The sequence below is a fragment of the Furipterus horrens genome, unplaced genomic scaffold (genome assembly GCF_987537825.1).
Source record: "Furipterus horrens unplaced genomic scaffold, mFurHor1.1.pri manual_scaffold_7, whole genome shotgun sequence".
NCBI classification, from domain to species: domain Eukaryota; kingdom Metazoa; phylum Chordata; class Mammalia; order Chiroptera; family Furipteridae; genus Furipterus; species Furipterus horrens.
In genome coordinates this window covers 107,612,939-107,640,216 of record NW_028327177.1, presented here as the reverse complement: position 1 = coordinate 107,640,216, position 27,278 = coordinate 107,612,939, and the positions used below count along the sequence as shown (strand labels likewise).

Genomic DNA, 27,278 nt, shown 5'->3' with positions numbered 1-27,278 from the left:
ATTTTGGGTATTATGTTATGAGACTCTGGATCTCATTTAAGTCTTCTGTTTTAGCCAATTCTTCTGACACTCTGCTGGTGGGATAAGAGGAGTACCTGTTCATTACTGTCAGGTAGAGGTAGAAGTTTAGATTCCAGACTTAACATCTGTTGATACCCCTTGAAAAATGTTCCTTGTTACTGCTCAGTGGAGTGGTAGTTGAGCCTGCCCTTAGTCCTCTCCTGTGACCACTGTCTCTGGCATAGGGAGAAGTGCCTCATTACTGCTCTATGCCTTCCACCGACACCGTGTTTGGGGGCTATTAGTTACCCTTGCCTTCCCACTCAGCCTTCTCTGACGCCACCCTGGCATGGAGAGGAGGAATGCCTTATTGCTACCAGGTGGGGATGGAAAGCCAGGTACCCCATGTGGTTTCTGCTGACACCATGGGAGGAAGGGGCTACTATAGCCTGCTGAAGTGGGGGAAGTCTAGATTCTCCCATCAACCTTTGGCCTTCGTTGATGGAGTAAGGCTGGAGCCACAGCATTTTTCATGGTGTTTGATTGAAGTAGGTGGTTATTATCTGAAAATGGTTTCTGTCTTGCTAAGTTGCCTAGTTCCTGGTCCATTGGCTACAGAGAGCTGATTTTTTCTTAGGGCATTTTTTGTTTATGCCCAATGGTGTTTCCAGGTTAGTGGCTTCTTTGCTACTCAGTCTGGGATATATAAAGTATAGTAGTGCCCACACCCCCAAATCAGTGGTTTTAACTTTCTGCAGTTTCAGTTACCCATGACCAGCCACAGTCCACAAATATTAAATAGAAAATTTCAGAGATAAATGATTTATAAGTTTTAAATTGCATACAATTCTGAGTAGCATAGTGAAATTTCACACCGTCCTGCTCCTTCCAGCTCAGGATGTGAATCATCCTTTTGTCCACTGTATATGCTACCCACCCGTTAGTCACTTAGTCTCAGTTATCAGATCGACTGTCACAATATCACAGTGCTTGTGTTCAAGTAACCCTTATTTTACTCAATGACACCCAAAGAACAAGAGTAGCGATGCTAGCAATCTAGACATACCAGAGAGAATCCGTAAAGCTCTTTAAGTGAAAAGGTGAAAGTTCTATACTTAATAAGGAGAGAAAAAAAAATTGTATACTAAAGTTGCTAAGATCCACAGTAAGAACGAATCTTCTGTGAAGTTGTGAAGAAGGAAAAAGAAATTCATGCTAGTTTGACAAGAGAGAAACCACATTTATATAACATATTATAGTATTTGGTTATAAAGGTTCTATTTTATTTTTAGTTATTTTGATAATTTCTTGCCTAATTTATAAATTAATTTTTATCATAGGGATGTATGTATAGAAAAAACATAGTCTGTATAGGGGTCAGTACTGTCTGTCGTGTCAGACTTCCGCTGGGGGTCTTGGAATGTATCCCCCATGAATGGGGGGGAGTTACTGTCTAAAGAAAGTCCAGGGAACTTATTGCAGTATCTTTTCTTGGGTCCCAAGATTTCTACTTGGTTAATCTTCTTTTCTTCATTTTTAAGAGTTTTCTTTCTTATGTTAGTTTTATATATAATGTCCAGGGTTTTTAGCTATACTTAGTAGGGGGACTGGGGAGACCTACATCTACTCCCACCTTGTCCTAGAGCTGGAAACTAGTTAGTTTCTTTTTATTTATGAGTAACATTCTATTGTATGGAACTTGTTTGTTCATTTACCAGTTTATGTATATTTAAATTATTTTCAGTTTGAGGCTGTTATAAAGGAAGCTGCTGTAAATGTTCACAGACAGATTTTTATGTGAACATACACTTGTCTATATTATTTTCTACTTTCTCTTCTTTTTTTTACTTAAGTCTCCATTGTCCATACTCACTGAATTGCAGCAACAGATTACCAGTAGTAGCCTTATGGAATTTATTGCTGCTTTCTCAACTCGAAAGGTATTTTGAAGTTCATGGTATTCTGTTTTTTAGTAATGCTTGAAGGCGTGGTTTCATGTGTTGTTTGCTTTGTGCTCCTTGCTGAACTTACAGTTTTGGGGGGCAATATGTGGGAAGATTCCTATCATAGCAGTAGCTGTTATCCTCCAGACCTAGAAGCTCCCCACTGGAGCATTTCTTATATGCCATTAAGACCATTATTCACTGGTCTTTACCACATTCTTTCCTGCTCCTGTTTTCACTTCCCTTTATGTCTTTGTTTTAATGATCTGTTACTATAATCATTTTCTTGCAGGTTCCCTAAATGCTCTGCTCTTCTCTTTACCCCTCTTATTTATCTGGAAAAATCTTAATATGAATTAATTTACCCTCTTCCTCTATGTTCAATTTGTGTTCAGTCTGAATATTGCTAGAGGAAAAAAAATCACACAGACTGATTTTACTTTACATTCATGACCATAAACCTTACATGGGTACCAATAACTGCCCTGTAGTCTTACTGTGCTTCTCTAAATGCACTGATGAGATTTTTTTTTACAGCCTGTAAATTGGTCACATCTTCCTGAGAACAAATCTGCAAACCTGTATTGCATCCATCTTCTTGTCCTTATGTTATAGTAGGGGAGGTGTCCCTTCCCTTATTGGGGGTGAATTTTTCCATTTGAGCTCTAGATTCCATCTGTTTTCCCTACTCAAAGACTTTGTTCCTTCAGATATCCCTTCTTCTGTTTCAACCAGTTTACGCTTTCTTTTAGATTGTTTTCATATTCCTAAAAGACATCCCTTTCAGGACCTCATCTCTCCCCCTCTCTCCCAGCTACCATCCCCATTTCTGTTGTCCTTTGAAGACAGACTTTGCAAAGTAAAATGATCTAATAAATGTGTGTGTGTGTGTGTGTGTGTATACACTTGTTGTGTTCAATGAGAAGGCCTAGAAACAGTGTCACCCCAATAGCAATGAACATACTTAGTACCTAAATTTTGGTTTCTAAATATCATTCCCCAATCCGTAACGTCTGATCTTTCTGTGATGAAAATGTTTTGTATCTTAACTATTCGATACAGTAGCCACTAGGTGTATGTGGCTATTGAAAATTTGAAATATGGCTAGTGCTACTAAAAAATTGAATTTTTAATTTTGTCTAATTTTAATTAATTTAAATTTAAATAATAAGTGGCTGATGGCTACAACATTTGATAGAGCTGCTTCAATAAAAAGAAGCTGCACTTCTTTTTAGCAGTGGCTGATTTCAAGGCTTGGGCAGAGAAAATATAAGATGAGCCCCGAGCATCTATGGAATCAGGAAGTAAAGAAGTGCTTAAAAAATAATGAGGGCATATAGCAAAGACTTTGAAGCCAACTTGAAGGAGCTCCCAGATAACCAAATCTAAGACGATTTGAGTATCAACATGAATAACAATAATGATGGATTAAAACCTGTCGAATAAAATAAATATTTTTGAGTCAGTGCTGCTATAAACAAATAAATACAACATGGGGGACAAAGGGCTGCTTTTCCTTATAATAGAATTCTAATTAGTGAATATAGGGCAAATGATAGAAATATAAATCATCATTGACAAACACTACAATAATAATCAGTGCAGGGACAAATCTCCCATAGTTACTAAAAAAGGTGGGCCTAAGTATAATGACAAACAACATATTTGCATAATTTCAAAGAATATCCACAAAAGATATCTGATAGATACCACCTTTACTGAGTGATCAAACTTAGTATCACCTGTAATGAAATACCCAGTACCTCCTTGTATGATGAATTGTAAGAGACACCAAGATGCATAATCTCAATCTAATCACGGGGAAGCATCAGACAAATGCAAGTTAAGGAATGTTCTACTAAAGAACTGGCTAGTACGGGCAAGATCATGGGGCAGAGAAGGAAAACTAAGGAGCTGTTTTAGGAAGTCATGACAACTAAATGCAATGTGAGATCCTGTATTGCATCCTGGACCAGAGAAAGGACATTGGAGAGATTGGAATAAGGTCTGTAGGGTAGTTAATATTGTTACTAACTAACATTGTATCATTGGTTTCCTGTTTCTGTAAATCTACTTTGGTTACACAAAATGTTAACATTAGGTCCTGGCTGGATGGCTCAGTTGGTTGGAGCATCGTCCAGTGCACCAAAGGTTGCAGGTTCAGTTCCCAGTTCGGGCACATACCTAGGTTGTAGGTTCCATCACTAATGTTTCTCTCTCTATTTCTCTCCCTCTCTGCCTCCCTCCCTCTCCCTGTCTCCCCCGCCCTTTCTCTCTCTCCACCTCCACTCCCACATCCCCGTTCCCCTGTCCTCCTTTCCTTTCTCTCTAAAATCAAGAAACATATCCTTGGCTGAGGATTTTTTAAAAAATGTTAACATTGAGTAATGGCTATACAGAAACTATATATATTATTTTTACAAGTTTCTAAAGTCAGAAATTATTTAAAATAGCCTTTAAAAATTGTTTACACCTTGTACATTCAACCTAGGTATTTTTTTTCTAAGCTCCAAATTCATATGTCCACCTGCCTTTTTGACAACTTCACTTTGATGTCTCACAACATCGCAATTTAAAACTTAAGTATTGATTCTCATATCTGTCCAGCTCCTCCCCCAGCCTTAGCAAATGGTTACCACCATCCACCTAATTGCTCAAGCCAGAATTCTGGGAGTCATTTAAAATCTTTCCCCACACATTGGATCCATTTCTTGTTGATTTTATAAAATACTTTTTGGATTTTCTAATTTTTAATAATAGCTACTGACATGCCCTTATTTCAGACTACCAGCCTTTTCTTACCTTGACTCTTCAGTGGACTCTTAGCTGGTCTTCCACTCTGTAATCCATTCTCTTTATATCAACCCCGTGTAATGTTTTAAAACAAATTAAATCATGTCATTACCCTGCTCAAACACTTAGTAATTTCCCATCGCATTTAGAATAAAGTGCAAGTCCCTTATCTTGGCCCGCAAGATCCAGCATGTTGTGACCCTGCCTGCCTCTGAGTTCATCTTGTGACAAGCTTCGTCTTGTCCTTGTGCTTGCTGGCCTTCTCGTAATTCCTCAAATGTGACATACTCTTCCACTTCAGAGCTCTATGTCTGCTGTTCTTTTTGTCTGGAATGCCCTTGTGACCATTCTTTTTCTAGCTGGTTCCTTCTCAGCCTTCAAATTTCAACTTAAATACCACTTGTTCTAAAATAGGGCATTCTGTTCTTTTTCCTTCATCACATCACTATTTGTTGTTACTATTTTTTTCTTTATTGCTTGTCATCTATTTCTTCAAGTGGACTCTTAAGCTCCAGAAGGTCAGGGACCATGTTTGTCTTATTCACCTCATCACCCCACTGCCTGACACTTAATAGGCATTACATAAATCTTTGAAATAAGGAAGTGGAGAAAGAAGGTAACATTTGTCTTAAAGGATGAATATAAAGTAGCCAACCTAGAAAAAGTAAGTTGTTTTTTTTCCCCCAGAAGCAAGCAAAGAACGATATAGGCAAAAGCATGGAGAGTGTTTGTGTGTCTGTGTATGTATAATTAAAAGAAGTTTGATATTACTTAGCATATGAAGCTTGAGTCAAAGATTGGTTAGAAATTGGTGAAATAGGCTGGAGCTAGTTCTTGGAGGTTCTTATGTATCATATGAGCTTATGGAACTATTGGAAAACTTTAGACAGTACAATAATATGGACAAACTGCATTTTAGAAAGATCAGATTTGTGACAACAGTTAAGTATAGAAACTAGGAGGTGAATTTGAAAGGTGTTAGGGCAATCTCAGGGAGAGATGATGGATTCTTCACCAGAACAATAGTTGCAGATATGAAAAAAGAGGACAGAAAAAGAAATATTTAAAGAGTAGAGTCACTAATACTTACTAATTAGGTGAAGAAAGTAAGGAAGAAAAAGGAATTTCAGTGTTTCCTAGATTTCTAGATTGTGTTACCGGCTGGATGGTGGTGTTTTCAAGAAAAAGGAAATGCCCGAGGAGGAGGAGTTGCTTTAACAAGGAGGTAACCAAGTGCATTTCAGCTGTCCCTGAACATCGAGGTGTAGGGATTTATATCAGGCAGAATTTAAAACTATGGGGAGATCTCATTGGAAATGTAAAGGTAATGGTAGTTGTAGCTAAAAGAATAAATAGAAATAGGCTTAGAGGGAGTTGTTTAGTGTAAAGAGAGCAGTTGATGAGAACAGATTCAAGAAGGGATAGAACAGAATGTGAGGAAAACATGGAAGTGATAGACAGGAGATAGGAGGAAAATTAGGAGAGTGGGGGCCGTGGAAACCAAGAGAGAGGAGGGTTTCAAGGGGAGAATAATTAGAAGTATTGCATGTACCCAAGAAGTCCAATAAGAAGATCCCTGAAAAATACGGGTAGTATTTGACACTCAGGAGACCTTAATTAGGAGAGTTTCCATAGGATGATAAATGTAGAAAAAGAACAGATTTCAGTAGGGTGCAGAGTGAATGGTAGGTCAAGAAATTTGGAGAGAAAAACAGAAAAATTAGATTGGTATAGGGTGACACAGTAGGGTGCAGAGTGAATGGTAGGTCAAGAAATTTGGAGAGAAAAACAGAAAAATTAGATTGGTATAGGGTGACACGAGGTCCAGGCAGTGATATTTATATTAGAGAAACAGACAGAGAGAGATGGAGAGAGGAAGCGGTTGAAAATATGGTTGGTTGTTTCTAGTATATAGAAGTGTTTTGTTTTGTTTTTTGTATCCTGCAACCTTTTTACATTCACCTGTTAGTTCTGCTAGCTTTTTTTAGATTATATAGGATTTTGTACATAAACAATCATGCAATCTATGAACAATTTTACTTCCTTTTCAGTATATCTGGATATGTTTTATTTGTTTCTTGCTTTAGTGCACTAACTAGGACCTCCAGCATAACGTTGGATAGAAGTGTGAGAGCAGATGTCCTTGTCTTCTGCCTTATCTTAGGGGGGACACATTCAGTTTCTGTAATTATGATGTTAACAGTCCTTTATTAGACTGAGAAAATTCCCCATTGTTACTAATAAATATATATATTTATATAACTTATTCTTTACATGATTAGTGCAAGAATTCACCAGTGAAACCATATGAACCTGAGGTGTTTTTGTTTTGTTTATTTGTTGGTAGGAAAGTTTTTAAACAGGAATTCAGTTTCTTTAATAGATACAGGGCTATTCAGATTTTTTAAAAAGTTATCTTGGGTAGTTTGTATCTTTCAAGGAATTTGACCTTTTAATCTAAGTTGTCTAGTTCTTTAGCATAAAGTTGTTCAAGTTATTCCTTTTTTCTTTTTAAGATCTGTAGACTTTATAGTGATGTCATGTTGCTCGTTCCTAATATTGATAATTTGTGTCTTTACTCTCTTTTTCCTAATCAGTCTAACTAGAGGTTTATCAGTTTTAATGACCTTCTTAAAAAAAAAACTTTTTTATTTCATTGATTTTTGTATATTTTTTGTTGCTTTCTCTTATTTTAGCGATTTCCACTCCTTATTTTTCTTTAGGTATAATTTGCTCTTCTTTTTTAATTTTCTTATAATGTTGGCTGAGGTTAGTGATTGGAAATCTTTATACTTTACTAATGTAGTTATTTAGATCTATCCATTTTCTAAGTACTATTTTAGCTATATTTCACAAGTTTTAATATGAATTTTCATTTTCATTCAGTTCAAAATACTTTATAATTTTTCTTCTGTTTCATTTTTCAACCTATGGATTATTTAGAGGTGAGTTATTTTGTTTCCAAATACTTGAGAGTTGTTCAGATATTTTGTTGGTGAATTCCAATGTAATTCCACTATTAACATTATTTGTATGATGTGAATACTTTTAAATTTACCAAGACTTGTTCTTTGTCCTCAAAGACTATTTATAAATGCTTATTATATCAGATCTGTTTCTCCCTAAAGTTCTATCAGTTTTTACTTCATTTGTTTTGCAGCTCTGTTGTTAGGAGCTTAACATGTAGGGTTGTTTTCCTCTTGATAAGTTAAACTCTCATTATTATAAAATGACCCTCTTTAACCTTGGTAATATTATTCTTTGTTGTGAAATCTACTTTGTCTGATAGTAATATAACCACTCTGACTGTCTTTCTCATTCCTTTTTTTTGTTACTAATTCAAATTTAATATTATAAAATTTTTAATATGACCTTAATTTTATTTGTGTATTTCTTTCATCTTAATTTTTAACAATATTAACATAATTTTTTATCTTTTATGTCTAAGATATAGAAAATCCACTCAATATAATACCAATATTACCACTGATGAATGAAGTTTAAGAGATCTCTCTATTGTTCTACGAATACACATCACTATGGATGTAGAGTCAAATGTTGTGTTCTAGTCCCTTGAAATTAATTCTCTTTTTTAGTGGTTTTTCAGGTTTTATTTTTAAGGATTGCTTCTTAAGTTTAATTTTACTTATGAAATGTAAAACTTTCTATGTTTCCAAAGTCAGAACTTATATAAGGTACATTTGGAGAAGTATCATATCCATTCCCTACCCTGTAGCCTCGTTATTCCCATATTTTAAAGTTTTGGTTTTACTTTTCATTATTTTTGAAAATATAAGCAAATATACATACATACATATATAAATAAAAATATATTTGTGTCTCCCACCTGATTCTTACACAAAATGTAGTCTTCTACAACTTCCTCTTTTTTTACTTAATAATGTGTCCTGAAAAATCACTTCATATCAGAGTAATTAGAGATTAGAGATTTACCTTATTCTTTTTGACAACTACATAGAATTCTAACATAAAAATTCAGTATAGTTTATTCAATCAGAGCCCTACTGATGGGCATTTGCATGTTAATTACCCATACAATACACTTTCTTTTAAATATTAGCATGATAATTTTTCTTTTACTTTTAACCTAATTTTATCTTTACATATAAAGTGAGTTTCTTGTAGGTAGCATATAATTTCCTTTTCTGTTCAATCTGAAAAATCTCTGCTTTTTAATTGGTGTGTTTAGACCATTCAGACATCTATTTAATATGTGTTTATTGCTCTTTGTATCAACTAATCTTTTCTTTGACCATATTTAATCATTTTAAAATACATTTTTTTTTTTTTTTTTTTTTTTTTTACATTACATTACCTTTTAATCCCCTTATTCTAATCTTCTGTTACTCTCACCTAGCGTTTTTCTTGTCAGACCTGTGTTTTTCATCTTTTGGCTTCATATTTTTAATGTTTTCTGTCTCTACCAAACATATGAAATATAGTTATAATAACTTTTGAATGTCCTTATCTAGTATTTCTATCATCTGTGTCATTACTGGTCCTGTTGCTATTGATTTTTCTTTTTCATTATGGGTCATATTTTCTTTATTCTTTGTGTTGCTCCTTATTTTCTGTTGGATGCTAGACATTGTGAAGTTGCTGGATATTTTTGTATGTATTCCCATGAATATACTTAAGGACTCAGTTAAGTTACCTGAAAACAGTGATAATTATGTGGTTTGCTTTTAAGCTTTGTTAGATGGAACAATAACTGACCTTTAGTCTAAGGCTTATATTTTCCCACTGTTGAGGCAGCACCCATGAGTTACCAGGTCTTGTGTGGTTGGTTAGACCTCTTGCTAGCCGTTGATGGGCTTCAGGAATTGTTCCTTTTGCTCTTTTCAGATGGTTCTTTTCCAAGCCTGTGGTAGCTCCCTCACATGTGTATGCTTATCAGCACCCAGCTGAAGACTCTGGGTGGTTTCTTGTAGCTCTCTGGAAGGTTCTTTCTCTGTGTGCAGCTTTCTTCCCTCCATACTCTGCCCTGGGAACTCTAGTCACTTTGGCCTTCCTCCACTGACAGTTCTCCCTCTTCTTCTCAGAGAAACTAGGTAGCTGTAAGCAGGACACTTGGAGGGCTCACCTTGTTTATTCCCTCCTCAGAGATGGCTATCCTGTGCTGCTGAATTTGTCCTTTTTTAAAAAAAGATTTTTCAGGTGGGACGGTAAATCTATTTCCTGTTACTCCATTGTGGCTCTATGTAGAAGTTAACATTTGTCTTTTAATTAAAAAAAAGGAAAGAAAAGATTCACATCACTCTGTATTATAAACTAGTTTAGTCTAAGTGCATTTTCCTTTGTAATTTCTTTAAAAAATATATTAAATCAAATGCTTTGATTTAGTGTACTGTGGTTATTTTCAGTATTTTATACTCAGCTATGGTTTGTGATATGAAATTGCTTGAGTTACCAATTAAAAGAATAGTTGTATCCTATGTATTAGAAATAATATATGTAGCAAATAAAATAATCTGTATGTATATATGTATTGTTTTTTCACTAAACTCAATTTTTAAATCTTACATTTAAAAATTGAGTATTTTTGATGATTTTTATAGCCTCATATTTTTGGCTTATACATATTGTTTTGGTCTGTGGGTATTATTATTATGGAAGGCTTTGTATACTGAACCGCATGTTTCTCAGTTTTTTAATATTTCATAAAATTATAGTAAATTTCTATAATTAAGGTATCTCATAATTAGTGTTTACATGAGATGAATTTGGTTATTACAGGGAGAGTAATGGGACTGTAGAAGGATGCTAGACTTTAGAAACAATGAAAAAAGTAGAAGCTGAATCTTGGCCCACTTCTTATAAATTTTGTATTACCTTGTTAGCCTTATTTTGTTACTTTCTCACATAACCTTTTTGATCCTTACTTCCTTCTTTAAAATGGCATGATGGTACTCTTTGATACTCTTCTCAAAGGCAGTTGTGAGAATTAGATGCATTTTTTTGTGAAAATACATAGTAAACTACAAATGCTATTCATATATATAAAAATCAGGTATCGTTCTGAGGTTTGGCCTGAGAAGGGTAAGTTTCACACAGCTTGTACAGTGGGAAAGTTTGACTGTACCTAAGCCTTACATTAATAACTAGAATAATTATCTTGGCCTGTGCTTTCTCTGGTTAGTTTCAGAAAATCTTAAATTTGGTTTTTGATACCCAATTTAATAGAAATGAGTCATATTATCATTTCTTTCTTTACTCTGCAGCACATCATTTGTACTTTACACATATATGATCTGTGGGTTGTGGAGAGAAATAAGGATGTTGCTCAATAGCCCACATCTTTCAGTGAAGAATACTTTGAGCAGCACTCATGAGTTTTTCTTAGGCATTAGGACATGCAGAAGAACCTTAGATGTTAAACTAAAGTCAGGAACTCAGCAATATTTAATGAGAAAATTTGGGAAGCAGGTCATTAAGTCAGCTTCTATGATCTTTGTAAATACCAACTATTTACCCATGGAGTGGGTTAGATGCCTTGGTTTTTATGGTGTAAAACATTTTCAGCAGAGTGATGCAGGAGCTGTTGTTACTGAGAATCAGAATAAAAGGCTACAGAACTCTGAGGCTTGGCCTCCATATATGAATCAGATTTTAAGTGGAAACCACAGTTGTTTCCTTATTTCTCATTCATGCTTTAGCAGAGGATGTGACACCATAGATCTGGCTTGGTTTTGTAGTTTCTCCTTTAAGGTTTACACTGCTTTCTTTTCCTTTTTAGAAGCCACAGCAGTTTTAATGTATTGTCAAACCACAAAATGTACCTTGTTAGATATTTGGTGGGGATGTGTGTGCTAAATATTCTTTGTCCTGTAAGTAAATAAATGCATACATACCTACATTTGGGGTAGGTGGTATATAGGCATACAACTGCAGGCATGTGGAAAGCAATTTTAACCCTTTGAATATGTTAATTTGTACTTAAAGATAATGTTTTATATTGTTTTAACCTGAATATCGTATGTTAATTTTCTTTTGTTCTTCTTTAGCATCAAAGGGTGCCATGGGTTGCCTCTCATAAATGGACAAAGCTGTGACCCTTATGCAACGGTTTCTCTAGTAGGCCCTTCTAGGTAATGTTTATTGATTTATATGATTTTTAAGATTTGAAGTTTGATATAAGAATTACAAAATTAAGGTTCTAAGAGCAAGTACTAAATCGATATTTATGACACAAAGTAATGCTTTGAAAGAAAAATATTTAGTGAGTTCTATTATATACTTATAAACAACCAAGTCCTGTTTTTATAGAAAGAACACAGGTGTAATTTCAGATCTGCCAGACAATAGTCTGTGGGGAACAGCATCAGTTTTATAGTACTTAAAGTGTACTTTAAAACATAAACTTAACCTTCTTTTTTCATCATCATCCTTCCTACTACTGGCAAGTGTCTTAGATTTTATGCAGGTAAAATCCTGTTTTGATAAATGCTAGCTCAGAAGAAAAGTTTCTGTGTTGTTACCAGAAAAGCAACTCAGGACCAGAAATAGAAATGCCTTTTCTACTCATGACTGCTATACTCTGCATAGAAAATTCCCAACTGTAGACAAACTGCTGAAGTACCAGAACATGGTGAAGTGCACCATGTCATGGATTTAAATTACTCAGGATAATTTATGGAAAAACCTATAGCACTTTGTACTGTTTTGTAGTTTATAACTTCATTATGTTTTTTTTTCAGAGCTTGACTAGTCTGAAATTTGTCTATAACTGGAAGGTTTAGAATCAGGAAACAAAGAGCACAATATTCCCTTTACATAAACACAACATTCACACACAGACACACACCCCATTCCCCCAGCCTCAAGCTCTTCTAGGTAGTATTTTTTTTTTAGAAAATCACCAGTGAGTCACTTTGAAAATTGTGTGTGTGTGTGTATGTGTGTGTGTGTATGTGTGTGTCTGTGTGTGTGTAATATATCTAGCACCATGCCTGGTACTCATTGAGTGCTCAAACAGTAAATAGTATGCTATTATTATTATAGATGGTTTTAAATTTAAAAGGAGATAGACACCCAGTCCTGTAACATTTGTGCTATCAGAGGAATTTAGTTTTGTGTGTTAAAAATATTTAACCTAACAGAGCCGTTTTTATTTTTTGTCTTTGTTTATAACCTGTACCTGACCGGAAAATTTTTAAGTGTGATTGTTTAGTAACATGCAGATAGAAACTACTTAGCATATGAATTTTTTATTAAAAATCACTATTGATTTTGATATTATAATATAATTGTATAAGATGTTAACATTGAGGGAGACTCGGGAAAGGCTGTGTGGGACTTCCCTATACATTTCTTTGTAACCTCTGAATCTGTAATTATTTCAAAATGAAGTTTTTTATAAAGCCATGTTGTAGCTGAAGCCCAAGAAGTAAACTGAGTTAAGAATGCTTTTCGTGTTCCTCAGGTATTTTTCCACATAGATAAAGGTACTCTGAACCTCATTGTCTTCCTTTTACCATTTATTCTAAGTTGCTTATATAATAGAATGTGTTTTTAAAACCCCCTAACATAAGCTTGGCAGTCAATCTGGTATAGTCATAGATAGAATAGTATAATCTTGCTATATATCAGATACAGAAAACGTGTGTATTCTTTTATTTGAGTTTTTAGAGACACCTCTTCCCCTCACTCCCAAGTAATATTTAAAACTGCAGTCTTCCCTGAATCATCTTAACATTAAACAAAGGTCAGCCTCCCTGGTTGGAAATAGCATGTTTTATAATTGTGTACTGTTAAGTTCTACAAGGTAAAACTCTACCACATTGGAACAGGAATGACCAAAAGAAGACAAAAGTAAAGAAGAAAACAAGCAATCCGCAGTTTAATGAAATCTTTTATTTTGAGGTAACTTTCTGTTTTATATAAATATTAACATTGAATATTTAATACTGATTGCTGATTAACTTCTTTTTGTCAAATTACGGCCATAGTGATCATTTTACCAACCAATGCAACTAAGCTTTTCTCTCCTGAGAGGAATAGAGCCATGTAGTGGAGGCTCGATATATGAACAAATGAAGGCAAAGCTCTGACTGATTTGAGGATGGGGAGACTAGGGGCACACTCACTTCCAAGTCATCCTCAATATCACACCCATCCCCATACACCCCCCACCTCATCCAGCCACCCTACCTGACAGATAGTGGCCACAGAACTCTTCTGCAGAGCACTCTTTGAATACTACTAGTGAAGTAAGTATCATATTACTTGGTAGGTCTGAGTTCTAGTCCCAGTTGACTTTGAGCAAATCACTGTATCTGAGACTCAAGTTTCTTATCTTGTGAGAGGCTAATTTTGTAAGTGAAAATAGTAACAGCCCTACCTAACTGATGGAGTTTTTATGAGGCCCGAATGTGAGAGTGCTTTAAGACTGTAAAATACACTATGGGCACAAGCTTATTTTCATAGAGATCTTCAGCTGCCTGGAAGTTGCCCCAAATACAGTGCTTCTTTACTGTGGAGCATTTCTTAAATTTGTTATTTTCATATTATCTGAGAACTACAGAAAAAGTAAAAATAATTCAAACTCTATTCAAAGAGATTATGTTCTAGCTGTAAAACATGTTGTAGTTGAAATTAACATGTAGGGTAGATTTGAAAAAAAGAGTTGTGTTTTGTGCTTTTCCTTTTCTGTGTCTATTTTTCCTGGTATTTCCAAGTGGAGAGAGTGAGGGCACATCTAGCCATGCTTGAATACCATACTGTAATAAAGGAACACAGATTGAAGAGAATGCCAGAGTTGAAATACAAAGAATTGTGGGGATGGAGGCAAGAGAGAATAAAAAACAAAAGAAAATGTACTGATGTGAGACTTTTCCATTCCCTAGCTAAGGATTTAGTTTGGGAATTAAGTTCTACATTTATTAGTGGCTGTTACATCTAGCCTTGAGAAAACAAGGAAGGGACAACTTGCAGTAAGCAAATGGCCCGTGGAAGTCAAGACCTGACCTGCTTGCTATGTACAAACAAACCTATTAGGCCTTGAAACATTCATTCAAAATGCACTTTGTTGAGATGATTATAAAGATAAGGTTCAATGTCCTCTAGTAGAACAAGAGATACAAAACACACACATACACACACAGTAGTAAAATGCAGTAGATAATTGGGGAGGCCAAATGAGCTCTGCTCCAGCTGAGTTAGTAAAGTCAGAGGAAAGGGAGCATTAGAGAAAAGGGACGTTTTGAGACAGGAGAGAAGAAAATTGGGTCCAAAGAATAGCAAGTAGTAATTTATAAGATTTGTGTAAGGGAATAATAGGAACTAAGCTCTTTTTTTTAAAAAATTGTTTTTCTATTAAAGTTGTCTCATTGTTTCCCCCCACCCTGCCCACACCTTCTCCCACAGTCAGTCCCCACCCTGTTGTCCATGCCCATGGGTCATTTATACTAGTTCCTTGAGTAGACCCTTCCTCTTCTTACCTTCCCCTTCTTACTGCCTCCCCACTGGTCACTGTCAGTCTGCTCCTTGTTTACATGCCTCTGGTTCTATTTTGCTTGTTTGTTTGTGTTGTTCATTAGTTTCCTGTATTAGGTGATATAATATGGAACTAAGCTTAAAAGAATAGATAGAGTAGGACCACCTAATGAAAGGCGTGCCTGCCTGAGGTGCTTAAATATTAGCTGTTGAATGTTTTTGAACCTGGAAGCTATAAGAGTAATGCAGTGTTTTTTGAAGAATTGACCATGATCTGTGGGCCAAATGACTGAGACAGAGAAAACGGAGATCAAGATGACTGTTGTAGTTTAGCTGTTTAGGGTTGAGGTAAGGTGGATCTGATCCAAGAGAGTAATATGGATTAGCAAAAAAGGGACAAATGAGAAATAAACGGCAAAGGGCAAGATAATGAATTGATTATAAAAGAAAAGACAAAGGGAGGAAAGAGTCAAATGTTGTCTTCCTGATTTCCTATCTGGAGAAATAGAAAAGTTAAGAGAAGGAAAATAGAAGTGGTTTATTTTGAGGCACAATGAGCTTGCGGTATGACATGTAAAGTCCTTCGATAGGCATTTATGACTGAAACTTAAGATGGGTGATGGTTACAAATAAAGACTCAAGATTCACAGGGAGTACAGGTACACGGTGAAGGAAAAGAGTGAAGACCGTCAGTTCTGGCATGCATTGGGTATTCAGCTTTGAGTGTGTCTCTTCATTTCAGTATTTTAGCTTCCTCATTTCTGAGATGAGGATAATAAATCTAGCTCTGCCTGCTTCAGAGCAGTGATCTGATAAACAAAGGAGATAATGGACGTGAAAGCACTTTGGAAACTATGCAGCCCTTGCAGCTCTTAGAACAAAATAAAAAATTAAATCTTAGAGAAAACCCATACTTACGAGTTCTGTGGAAGAAGAGGCCCTAGAGGAAGAAGCAAAGGGAGCAGAAGGTTGCCAGGATCACGCCTGGGCAAACTCAAAGTAAAGAATGTTTCTGGGAAAGGAGGTATAGTTGTGTGATTACTCGTTCAGACAGAGGGGTCAGTGAAGAGGAGAACTAAGAATTCATCATCAGACTGGGTGATTAAGAGCGGGGTTTTAGGCGGGTGACCTGTGAGGAAGCCAGATTATGAAGAGTTACTGTAGTGAGTGGGTGGCGAGGAAGTGGAGGCTGTAAGGATAGGTTACAGTTTTGAGATACTAGTCTGTGAAAGGAAAGAGATAGAAGGACCATAATTTTAGGGGAGAATTTTTCTTAGACTTGAATGAGGTGAACAAGCTGGTAAAGAATGCTTCCTGCGGACTACATGTGGGTGCAGTTTTAGAAATGAAGATCATCTCATCTTATTCAGAAGACGATAAGAAAATTTATCAAGTAGAAAGGGCTTTATGGGAGTGAACTTCAGGTGGACTGTAGTTGAGGAAGTTCCTGCCAATGGTCTTGATATTTTCAGTAAAAAAGAGAGAAGGAAGTATAAGGGTGGCATTGGTATCTTGAGAAGTATGGGACAGTAAAGCTTCACTGAAATATGACAGAACACTGTTTTCCCTTTGAGTCATCAACAGATTACAGATGAGCCTGAGAACCTAATGTTGCTTTGTATGGAGTTGATAAGGAAGGGTACGGAGGCAAGGTTGCTTTTGATATTTTTATACCACCTTAATCTTTAAAAATTTTTTTTATTTACTGATTTTAGAGAGAGAGAGAAACATAGATTTATTGTTTCACTTATCAGTGCGTTCAGTGGTTGCTTCCTGTATTGCCCTGAACCTGCAGCCTGGGTGTATGGGCTCAATGCCCTACCCAGCTGCGCTGCTGGCCTAGGGCCCACACCACCTTATTCTTAACCTCCCTGCTACATCCATGGCTATTTTCATATTTAGCTTTTGGGTAAAATACTACCTAGGCTTTTTCCTCTGTTTCTGATAAACCAGTTGAACTTACTAGGGATGGTAGTTTTCTTTTTAATTCATGTAGGAAAAAGATACTTAAAAAAATTTTTTTTACTAGAATATTTTGTTTACAGGTAACCAGATCCAGTAGCTACACCAGAAAGTCCCAGTTCCAGGTAGAAGAGGAGGACATTGAAAAGCTAGAAATTAGGTATGTGTCTTGGGGTTTTACACGATTGCTTTTTTCTGTGCTAAAAGAAAATCCTAAATGTAATTGGAAAAAGTGAACCAAGCTTAGTAGAATTCTCTTTAGCAAGTTGGTTGATGAAACTTAGAGGAACATGCGTCTAATTTAAATCCAAATTATCTTTTCAAAATCTGATTCTTTACAGAAGTAGTCAAGGTGTATTCATTTTATAAACAAAGATTAACTCATTTTTACCTATTTTATTACATTTTTAATTTTTTCCTAATTGCTCCTTAAATTTCTGAATCATAGCATAGTGGATGCAAATATATATATATATATATATATATATATATATATATATATAGAAAAGTAATTACATATTAGCCTATTTAGAAATAATTTTTTTATTCTTCTTAACATATCTGCTGTCTTAACAGAAATTTCAGTGAGGTAAGATGTCTTGTAAGATAATTCAACAGGTGCATGTGTTTGAAGTTTGTGCTATTTCCTAGATCTTAAGTATCTATGCTGTTTGGGAGGGGAAAGTTTTTGTAAATGCATGTATAGGTGTGGTGTTAACAGTGTGTTCATCTAAAGGGTGTGTTAATCACATGTTTGGAATGATCAGGTAATGTATTTTTCTAAATCAGCTATCTTTACACATTAACTGATTCTAATTGAGAAAGAAACTGTAGTCTTGTGTTGGTTTCTTTTCTCAAATTCAACAAAGTAACTCTGTAGTCCTTACTGTTACAGGTTAAAATAAAACATAGACCTTGAAACAAAAAAACTTAAGTGCTTTGTCTTAAACTATTTAAAATGGTTACTTTCTGTGCTTACAAATAAAAGCTACTGCAGCATTTTGCTCTCTTTAGGTAGTAAGGTATATGGCAATGCTAACATCTCTTTTAAGCATGTAAAATTAATGCTATAATACAAATCAAAGTAATTTGAAGCTATTTGGTGGTGTGTGTTCTCTTAAACATTGTTTGCAAAAAAGGTAAAGCCAGTTTTAAATTTTCAGGATTGACTTGTGGAACAATGGAAACCTGGTCCAAGATATTTTCCTAGGCGAGATTAAGGTTCCTGTGAACGTATTAAGAAATGATATCTCTCATCAAGCCTGGTAAGAAGACAAACATTCTAGTGAACTCTCTTTAATATACTATACATGCAAATAAATGTTTTCGATAAGTATATTTTAAATTTGTGATGGAGTAAGTCAAAAGCCATTAGCATTAATTGATTTGGTCATTAATTTACTGTTGCAGAAATATGAGTACATTGCTGGTTTTATGACTTGATCTCTGATACTGAGACGAAAGTACTGAATTGTCTGGGAATATTTTTCTGTTCAAAAACTAAATCCTATCGCTGAGGGGAAAATGGAAAACATTTAAAACATTACATAAGAGTTGCTCATGTAAGAAGATGCTTGGTCACAAATCAACATCTGCAGTTCAGAAGCTTCATTAATGATCATGAAAACTGGATGTTTATGTGATCTAATCAGTGATTTTCCTTCTCTACACCCCATTGAAATGCTCTATAGTTGGCCTGATGTTATTTTCTAAATGTCTAGGGTCTAGGTGTTATTGATCTCATTCATTTAATACACTTCTCAGGAGTTCTGGCTTGAGAATGGTCACAACATTATTTTACCTTTTATGACTCTAATAGTGACATTAAACTGATGTTAATTTAAAATTAATGTGCAGACATTAAATTGATGTTAGCTTCCTTAGCAGAATTGATGTGCAACTATTGTTTCTTCTGTCTACAGCACTTACAAGTCATGCTAGACTTAGGTTTCAATGGAATATTAAAAGGGCATGTTTTTCTCATTTGCTGAACTTTCAGGGCCCACTTTTTAGAACTCAGTTTCAGTTGCCTGGAAGAGGAGTTTGAAACTAAGCATTTAGATGTTTCTTACCATGGGCGCCAATCTCATTTGTCTTTAAAAGAGTTTGCCTCCCCTGCCTGGCCATCAGACATTCTTCACTTTGGACTGTTGTCCTCAAGTAGTTATCCCTTGAAGACTGATTTTTAGGCTCTCAAATTTTTTCTTTTCTTTTTATCTCTTGTTAATGCAGATCTAAGATTTATTGGTCTTTATGGTGGCATTTTGTATGTCATAATTTCTAAAATGCATCCACAGGGTGGGTGGGGGTGTTAAACTTAGTCACTATGAAAAATTGATGAACATTTGTCACCTTCCCTCCCCACCCCCATGTGTCTTCTTTCACCTTTCATAAAATACCATATATTTTTTAATGAAAAATTTTGAACTCAGCTTATTAAGTCTTTAAAATTATATTCCAGACTTAGTACAAAATAAAAACATAAGTTAGTATGCCTCCGAGAGCCCCTCAAAGTGAACTTAAAATGTGCTGTATAGCCTGTACTTGAACTAAGACCATCTCCAGACAGGCCCTCTAAATATGTCAAAATTTTGTCCAACTACCTTGTCAGGGTAATAGAGCACTAACAAACAAATTAATTTTATTCCTATAGATTTTTCATGCTAAAATTTAGCATGAAATAGGAACATTTTCTAATTTATTTATGCTCCATAGATGTAAGGAAATATAAAAAACTAAAAAATGCCGTTTCCTTTTAAAGCAAAATTATTAAACTTAGTGTCTTTTGTCAATTGTAGAGCTATAGCATCCCCTTGTGGAGTTGATGGTAACTGCATGAACACTTGAGAAAAGTTTCTTTACCTTCCAAGATTTCAGGCATTTTCTTTCTAATCTTGATATTAAGAAAGATGTAGAAAAATGATCAATTTGCTTTTTCACATAATTCCTACTATTTATTTATTACAGTCTTTTTTTGAAACCTGATTTTTGATGGTTGCAATTTAATTTTATTCTGAAATTAAACATTATTCAGTCATTTTCCCATTCCTTTCTTGGCTCTTCAGTTCCTTAGTAATGATATGTGTTCTTTATTCTGAAACTTCTATGAAATGTTAGGATTAGCTTGTTAGTGTTGACATTAGCTGACTTTGACTTGAACCTATGTAAACAATAGAATTTTATTTGACTTTTTGAATAAGTAATATGCTTATATGGTTCACAGTTAAAAAGGTAAAAGTATGTCACCTGCTTCTGTCCCCCAGCTAATCAGTTTCCTTCTTTTGAGGCAGCCACTGTTTTGAGTTTTGAAAGTATTTTATTATATACTGGCAAATACATATGTACCCTTCTTTCCTGTTCTTTACACAAATGGACATAATACTATATCTTGCTCCGTACCTTGCTTTTTTCACTTAGCAATTTAGTAGAACCTCGGTAAATATTTATGTCTTTTTGATTGTGGTTAATTAAGAGTACGGACTCTGGAACCAAATGCCTTTGTTCGAATCCATCTCTGTCATTAACTACCTGAGTGACCTTGGACAAGTTATCCCACCAATTTGCCTTACTTTCTATGGCTATAAAATGGGAATAATACAAAATAGTATCTGCCTCCCAAAGTTTTTAGAGGATTAAGTGATTTTGCATAAAGTAAGTGGCAAGTGCTGTGATCATGGGTTTAACTCATATTCTCATCAGTATAGTTATTGTTGCTGTCATCCCCATTATTCCACATCAATGCATATGGAATTTCTGCATCCCCCTTTTTTTTTTTGCACCAGTATTTCATTGTTTGGAATGTTACAAATAAAAAGAATCTTAGATAATCTGGTTCAATCACATTTCACCAGTTATTTCAATGTTAGGGAACCTAATGTGTATGAAACCATTTTGTAATTATATAGATTAGTATAATAATCCCCCCTAAAGGCGTCAAAACTGTAAAAATGTACATTAAGAAACTAAATATAAATATTTTTTCATGTTATACTTTTTAATTTTGGAAGTAAGATTCAAATAGTAAATAAAACAAATGGGTTTTTTCCAACATAAAGTACTTATACATATTTAAAACTAGGTTAGTATTTTATTTGAGATGAGTTGGTTCCCTACTTTGCCAGTTTTAGCACCTAATCTTTAATTTATCTTTAGTAAAAATACATTGATAATTGTTATATTTATGGAACCAGAAATAATATTCAAGTATTAGTAGAGTTGCCTTTGAATAGTCATTTTTCAGCTTATATAGAATTATGAACAAATAATTGTGGTTTTTGCCTGCCTACCTCAATTTCAGTTATATAGACCTTGTGGTTAAAAATTTTCAAATGCTAATATTTAATTCTCTTAAGTGGCTATCAAAACTACTGACTCCTAAGAACATAAGGATTACTTTTATGCCTCTCTAATTATGAATGAAAAATATATTTATAGAGTAACTACACTTTTATAAGTTAATAATTTATCTTTATTTCCTGTTTCTTATTCTTTCAAGCTGAAACACATTATTCAAAAAGTGAAGAAAATATATTTGAGATTTTTTTTTTTGCATCCCTGGTCCTTAGGTATGCCAGATACCCTCTATTTAACAAATCTTGAGGATTTTTCCCCCTCTTCAGCTCTTGATTTATACAAGATTGCCTAATTTACAAGGGATCCTTCAAGTGATTTAAATTAAGCCTCTTAGAACAATGTTTTATTTTATTTTTTTTTAAATTTGTTCCACCAAGGCGAGGAAGAACATTTCTTTTTGTTTTTTGTTTATTTATTTATTTATTTTAGTGGGGAATAGAGGGAGAAAAAGAGGGAGTGAAACATCAGTGCTCAAGAGATACATCAATCAGTTGGCTCTAGCATGTCTCCAACTGGGGACCTGGCCCTCAACCCAGGCTTGTGCCCTGACTGGGAATCGAACTGGCGATCTTTTGGTTCGCTGCAGGCTAGCACTCAATCCACTGAGCCACACCAGCCAGGGCTTGTAATAATGTTTTAAAATAATAAATCACACTTATATAGATAATATAAATAACTATCGTCGTCGTCGTCGGCAGCCGTCCGTCTCGAGAGACGATGGTGTAGCTTCTTAAGAGTCTATCTGCACCGCCGAGAATGGCTGTGCAGTCCGACTCGGGAGTGACACGGTATCTGTCTCCTCCCGTGTTGAATCGACATCTTGCGATGTCGCTGGAGTGTCCTCTCCAGTGTAGCTGAAGCTACAGAGCTTGGGCAGGGTGATATGGAGGGTCTGCTGTTGCCCATGCAGCAGACCCCCCCTCTCTTCAGCTGAAGGATCCAAGGGAAAGATGGAGTCAATACAGCTTGGCTTCAGGTGCGCCGCAGGGGTTGCACCGCGGTGTTGACTACAACGTCAAACCGCCTTAGGGACTCCGGCTCCGGATTTTCTGTCGGGGTTTACTCCCTTAGCCTTTCCCCTGAAGAGGTATGCCGCAAGGCAGCAGAGGTTTTTTGGAGTCAGAGTTTTCCTTCTCTGATGTGCCGACTGGAGGATCGAACCAGCGACACTTAGCTCGCAGGCCGACGCTCAATCCACTGAGCCAAACCAGCCAGGGGGATAAATAACTATATAAGTGTAGTTATTTATATATTTAAGTGGCAATAGTTATATGTATATAAATGTTATGTAAATAACATTTGCAAAGTGTTTACTGTATATCAGGCACTATTCTAAGTGCTTTACTTATGTAACCTCTTTAGAGTTGTTTTAAGGATTAATTCAGTTAGACACTATAATTACCTGTTACTTAACAGATTAAGAAAACAAGTGCAGAAACAGTGAGCAGTTTGCTCAAGTTCACAGCTAGAATTTGAACCACTCTCAGACTCCAAAGTTTATGCTTTTGTGCTCATAACCAATGTGCTATAATAAATTCATACTTTGGCATACATATTTTTGAATATGTTTAAAACTCAAAAATATTCTGTTTTAAGCTGTCAGCAAAGATTTGAGTGCCCTTTGCTTATAAAATATTATTTAAAAGGAAATTGAAATGGCCCCTACTCATTGAAAAGAATGATTTTTTTCAAGGAATAGGTAGGATAATGACATATTTTGAAAAAAACTTTTTGAGTAGAGTTGGATGAGATATTTTGTCCGTAGGGATATTTTATCCTGCCAAAGAAACCCAAGGAGACAAGCTGAAAAAGTATGGCAGGAGTGAGTCCTTCTCAAGTTCCTAAGCATCCTAAACAGTGTATGCATAAAAGTTAATAACTGTCATAATAGTACTCTAATCATTCTACACAGGCCATGCTATGTTAGTACTGTGGATGTGTTTTGCTGGTATTTTGTAGTTTTACGAGCATAACAGAGGTATGAAGCATAATCCCTCCTCCAGTAATTTGGAGATAAGGGAATTAAAGTTGCCCTCTGAGTGGGATTTCTATAGAACAAACCAAAACAGAGTCTGAAATCTGACCCAGGTATAGGGACACTGCTTTAAGATGGGCAAGTTGTCTCTGGGAGACAGAACCTGGTTGTAACTGTAACACAAGTTATCTCATTCTACCATATATGGAAAACACCAGTTAAAATAGAAAGGGAATATTAGAAATAAAAAAGGATCCCAAAGAGGCAAACGTGGGTGGGTACTGCCTATTTGACAGTCACGGAGAAAGAGGATTCTTGCCCTAGAGGCATTATTATTTCCTTTGCAGAACTGCTGTCTTGGTTGAGAGATTCCTAAGACTCCTTAAATCTTTGTGTCGTATCTCTTGACTCACCACAGCACCTTCTGATAATTTGGCTTTTCAAATAGTTTACCAATAGGTAAAAATGTATAAATCAAAGAGACTTTTAAAATAGCATTTACAGGTTAAAAAAATGTGTTAGTTGAAGTGAGGGATAGAGATGAAATGAAATGCCAAGGGAAATGGAGATAATTGTTGAAGCTGAGTGGTAAGTACACGGGGTGGTGGTAAGAGTGTTGTTTTTAATGTCACTCTTATCCGTGCTTTTGTGAGTGAATATTTCCATAATAAAATGTATTGCTCACAAGAAAGTGCAGGTATTTTTGTCACTTGACTGTTGTATTTCTTTTTGTAAATTTACTAGTTGGCCCTTTACTTTAAATATATCAGTCTCTGTTCAGTTATTGCAATTCAGGTTCACTTTTAGATGTTGATAAAACTAGGTATCTGTATTTGCAAAGCTACAAAACATACACCGGATTGTTGGAAATGTAAAAGTAATGCCCTTTTCCAAATGCTTGGTGATCAGCCAGCTACACTTCCCTTAGAGATACTTCTGAGTCACCTTTGCTGATAGACTTATTTGCAATTGTTTCCTTAGGAAATATTTAAATCATTATTTTTCTAATCAGAGATTAGACATGCTGAAGGTTGGTCTTCTGAAACAGGAATTCCTCTTTTGTGGGTAGTAATATAATTTCAGTATAATTTCTTCTCCCTATTTTACCATGCCCTCATCTTTTAAATTTTGCTTGGTTGATTCTCTAGTTTTCTTTTATCTTTAATCCTGTCTTTCTCAAAGCAAATAATATTCTATCAAATCCTCTTCCCTTCTATTTTTAAACGAGTTTGTCTGTTGGGGAGACCATAAGTGATAAGCATCAAAAATAAATAAATATAAAAAGCATTCCAGCTAATAAATAATGGAGGAAAGATAGAGTTATAAAATTATCATTTTGCCAACTGTGAAGATTAATGATGCTAGGCAGCGATCATCAATGATGCTAATGCCACAAAAAGAGAAGCAATGAAATATTACTGCCCCTTAGGGGAACTACACACACTATCAATGAAGTGTTCTTGGCAGAATATCAAATCTGAATCTGACTAGGCCTCGAGATCTAACTACCACTATACAGAAATACAGAGGGCACAAAATAACATGTTAAATGATATTGTGGAGACAAAGATGGAGTTAATGCAACCGCAAATGTAGAAAATTCTATTAAGACAAATACCTGATTTCTTAGAGGGTACCGGGAACGCATAGAGTAAAACTATTCGGCCATAAAAAAGAAGAAAGTTTTACCCTTTGCAACAATATGGATGGACCTGGAGAATATTATGCTAAGTGAAATAAGCCAGTCAGAGAAAGACAAATACCGTATGATTTCACTCATATGTGGAATCTAATGAACTAACAAGCAAACAGAGACAGTCTCATAGAGAACAGGATGACAGCAAAGGAGATGGGGAGGGGAGGGGGTGGAGGGATTGAGCAAAAGAGGAAAAATGATTCATGGACATGGACAACAGTCTGGTGATTGTGAGGAGGAGGAGAGGTATAAAGGGAATAAATGGTAATGGAAAAAAATATAAGAAAAACAAAAAAAAATAAAATAAAAAACTTAAGCTATCAACCAATTGCAATCTATGGACCTTGGATTTGAATAAACTGTAGAGAACTGTTTATGATAAGTTTGGGAGAATTTGAATACTGACTGGCTAATAATGATTTTTTAAAGTTTTATATATATAGTTATTTATACTGAAATATTTATAGATGAAGTTATAAAACACCTGGAGATTGCTTTAAAATAATGCATTAGTGGAATGAGAGGAGTGAGTGGAAGTATGGCTGAGATAAGAATAGTTTTGAGATAATTATTGAAGTTAGGTGATGGGTACATGAGGGTTCAATATACTACTATTGTTTCTTTTGTATGTATTTTTAAATTTCCATAATAAAAAGTCTTAAGTAACTGTTAGATTTTGGGTTTTGGTCCTACAAATGTCTCTTGATTTCTAAACATTTCTTCTTCCTTGGATATTTAAAGATGTCTATTTTTACATATATATATTTTTTTGCCTTTTACTTAACATTTTCAGTAGTTACACTGTTACTCTTTTAATAATATAAAAACTTTTAAACCTTCAGTCACTAACTTTTTAAAAGATAAGTTTAAATTTTTACATATAGGATTTACTTTATAACAAGATCATTTATGCCTTCTTGTGTTGTATATTTTAACTATTTCAACTATATATCTTTCTTAAATTTAGTTGGTAAGAAAAAAAAAATGTTTGATATTGGATTTTAAATATTTTACTGTTTTATTTTTCCTAAGCCAGAAAGCTAATCAAACTCCTATTCAATACCTTTGAAATCCTAATTTTTGTATTATCTATACTTTTTGTTTCCTGGATAAAAATCTATTTATTATTTTCTAGTTCAATATACGACCTCTATTAAACCTCTGAAGATCCATAATCTGTTACTTATGAAGTGTCCTGATCTTAAATATTAAGTTGACTTTTTGGGTTTAGTTTTTTTATAGCTTCACTGTTTATTTACCTCACTGGCTTGGATGCCCAATACCATCACATGGAATTGACTGTATTTTTACTTTAGGTACTTGCTACAACCAAGAGACAATGGAAACAAGTCATCTAAAACTGATGACCTGGGGTCTCTTCGATTAAATATATGTTATACAGAAGACTACGTGCTTCCTTCAGAGTACTATGGTCCTTTGAAAACTTTGCTGCTAAAATCACCAGATGTTCAGGTACTTTAAAAATCTTAAATGTAAGATTTAATATGAAAAGGCCAGAGTAATTTTGTAAATGATGTGGAAAAGATTTCCGAGTGTCAAGTTTTATTAAAACAATAAAAATACATATATATACAGGGGTAGACAAAAGTAGATTTACAGGTGTGAGTATACAAAAGAGTTTATTCTTGTATTATTAATTTATTAATTATTGTAAACCTACTTTATTAATTACTATAAACCTACTTTTGCCTACCCCTGTATACATGTAGATATTTAATTCATCTGAACTACAGTACTGTGATTCCAATATGTGCTCTTATAGTTAATGAACATATTTGAATTACTTTTACAAGCTGGTGATTGAACATCTAGTTACATTTCCTTGATTTTGTGCTTGTTTTCTGTCTATTTTCCAGCCAATATCTGCCTCAGCTGCTTACATTTTGAGTGAAATATGTAGGGATAAAAATGATGCTGTTTTGCCCCTTGTACGACTGCTGCTGCACCATGATAGACTGGTTCCTTTCGCCACTGCAGTGGCTGAATTAGACTTGAAGGATACACAGTAAGAGTTATATTAAATGCTAGTTATGTGTTGTTGACTTTGGACCTTAGTTTGTCAAACTTTTGTAATCTTAGT

At 34.9% G+C, this 27,278-nt stretch overlaps 1 protein-coding gene across 2 annotated transcripts in view; it reads left to right on the top strand.

Moving 5' to 3' along the window:
• The window catches only part of RASA2 (RAS p21 protein activator 2), a 115,101-nt gene that overhangs the window by 58,649 nt on the left and 29,174 nt on the right, over positions 1–27,278 (top strand). For both annotated transcript variants that reach the window (XM_090284247.1, XM_090284245.1), the window contains exons 6-11: positions 11,762–11,845; positions 13,547–13,619; positions 17,237–17,313; positions 18,317–18,418; positions 26,494–26,650; positions 27,055–27,203. In XM_090284247.1, coding sequence (XP_090140373.1) covers positions 11,762–11,845; positions 13,547–13,619; positions 17,237–17,313; positions 18,317–18,418; positions 26,494–26,650; positions 27,055–27,203 — 642 coding nt within the window. The remainder of the gene's footprint in view (positions 1–11,761; positions 11,846–13,546; positions 13,620–17,236; positions 17,314–18,316; positions 18,419–26,493; positions 26,651–27,054; positions 27,204–27,278) is intronic.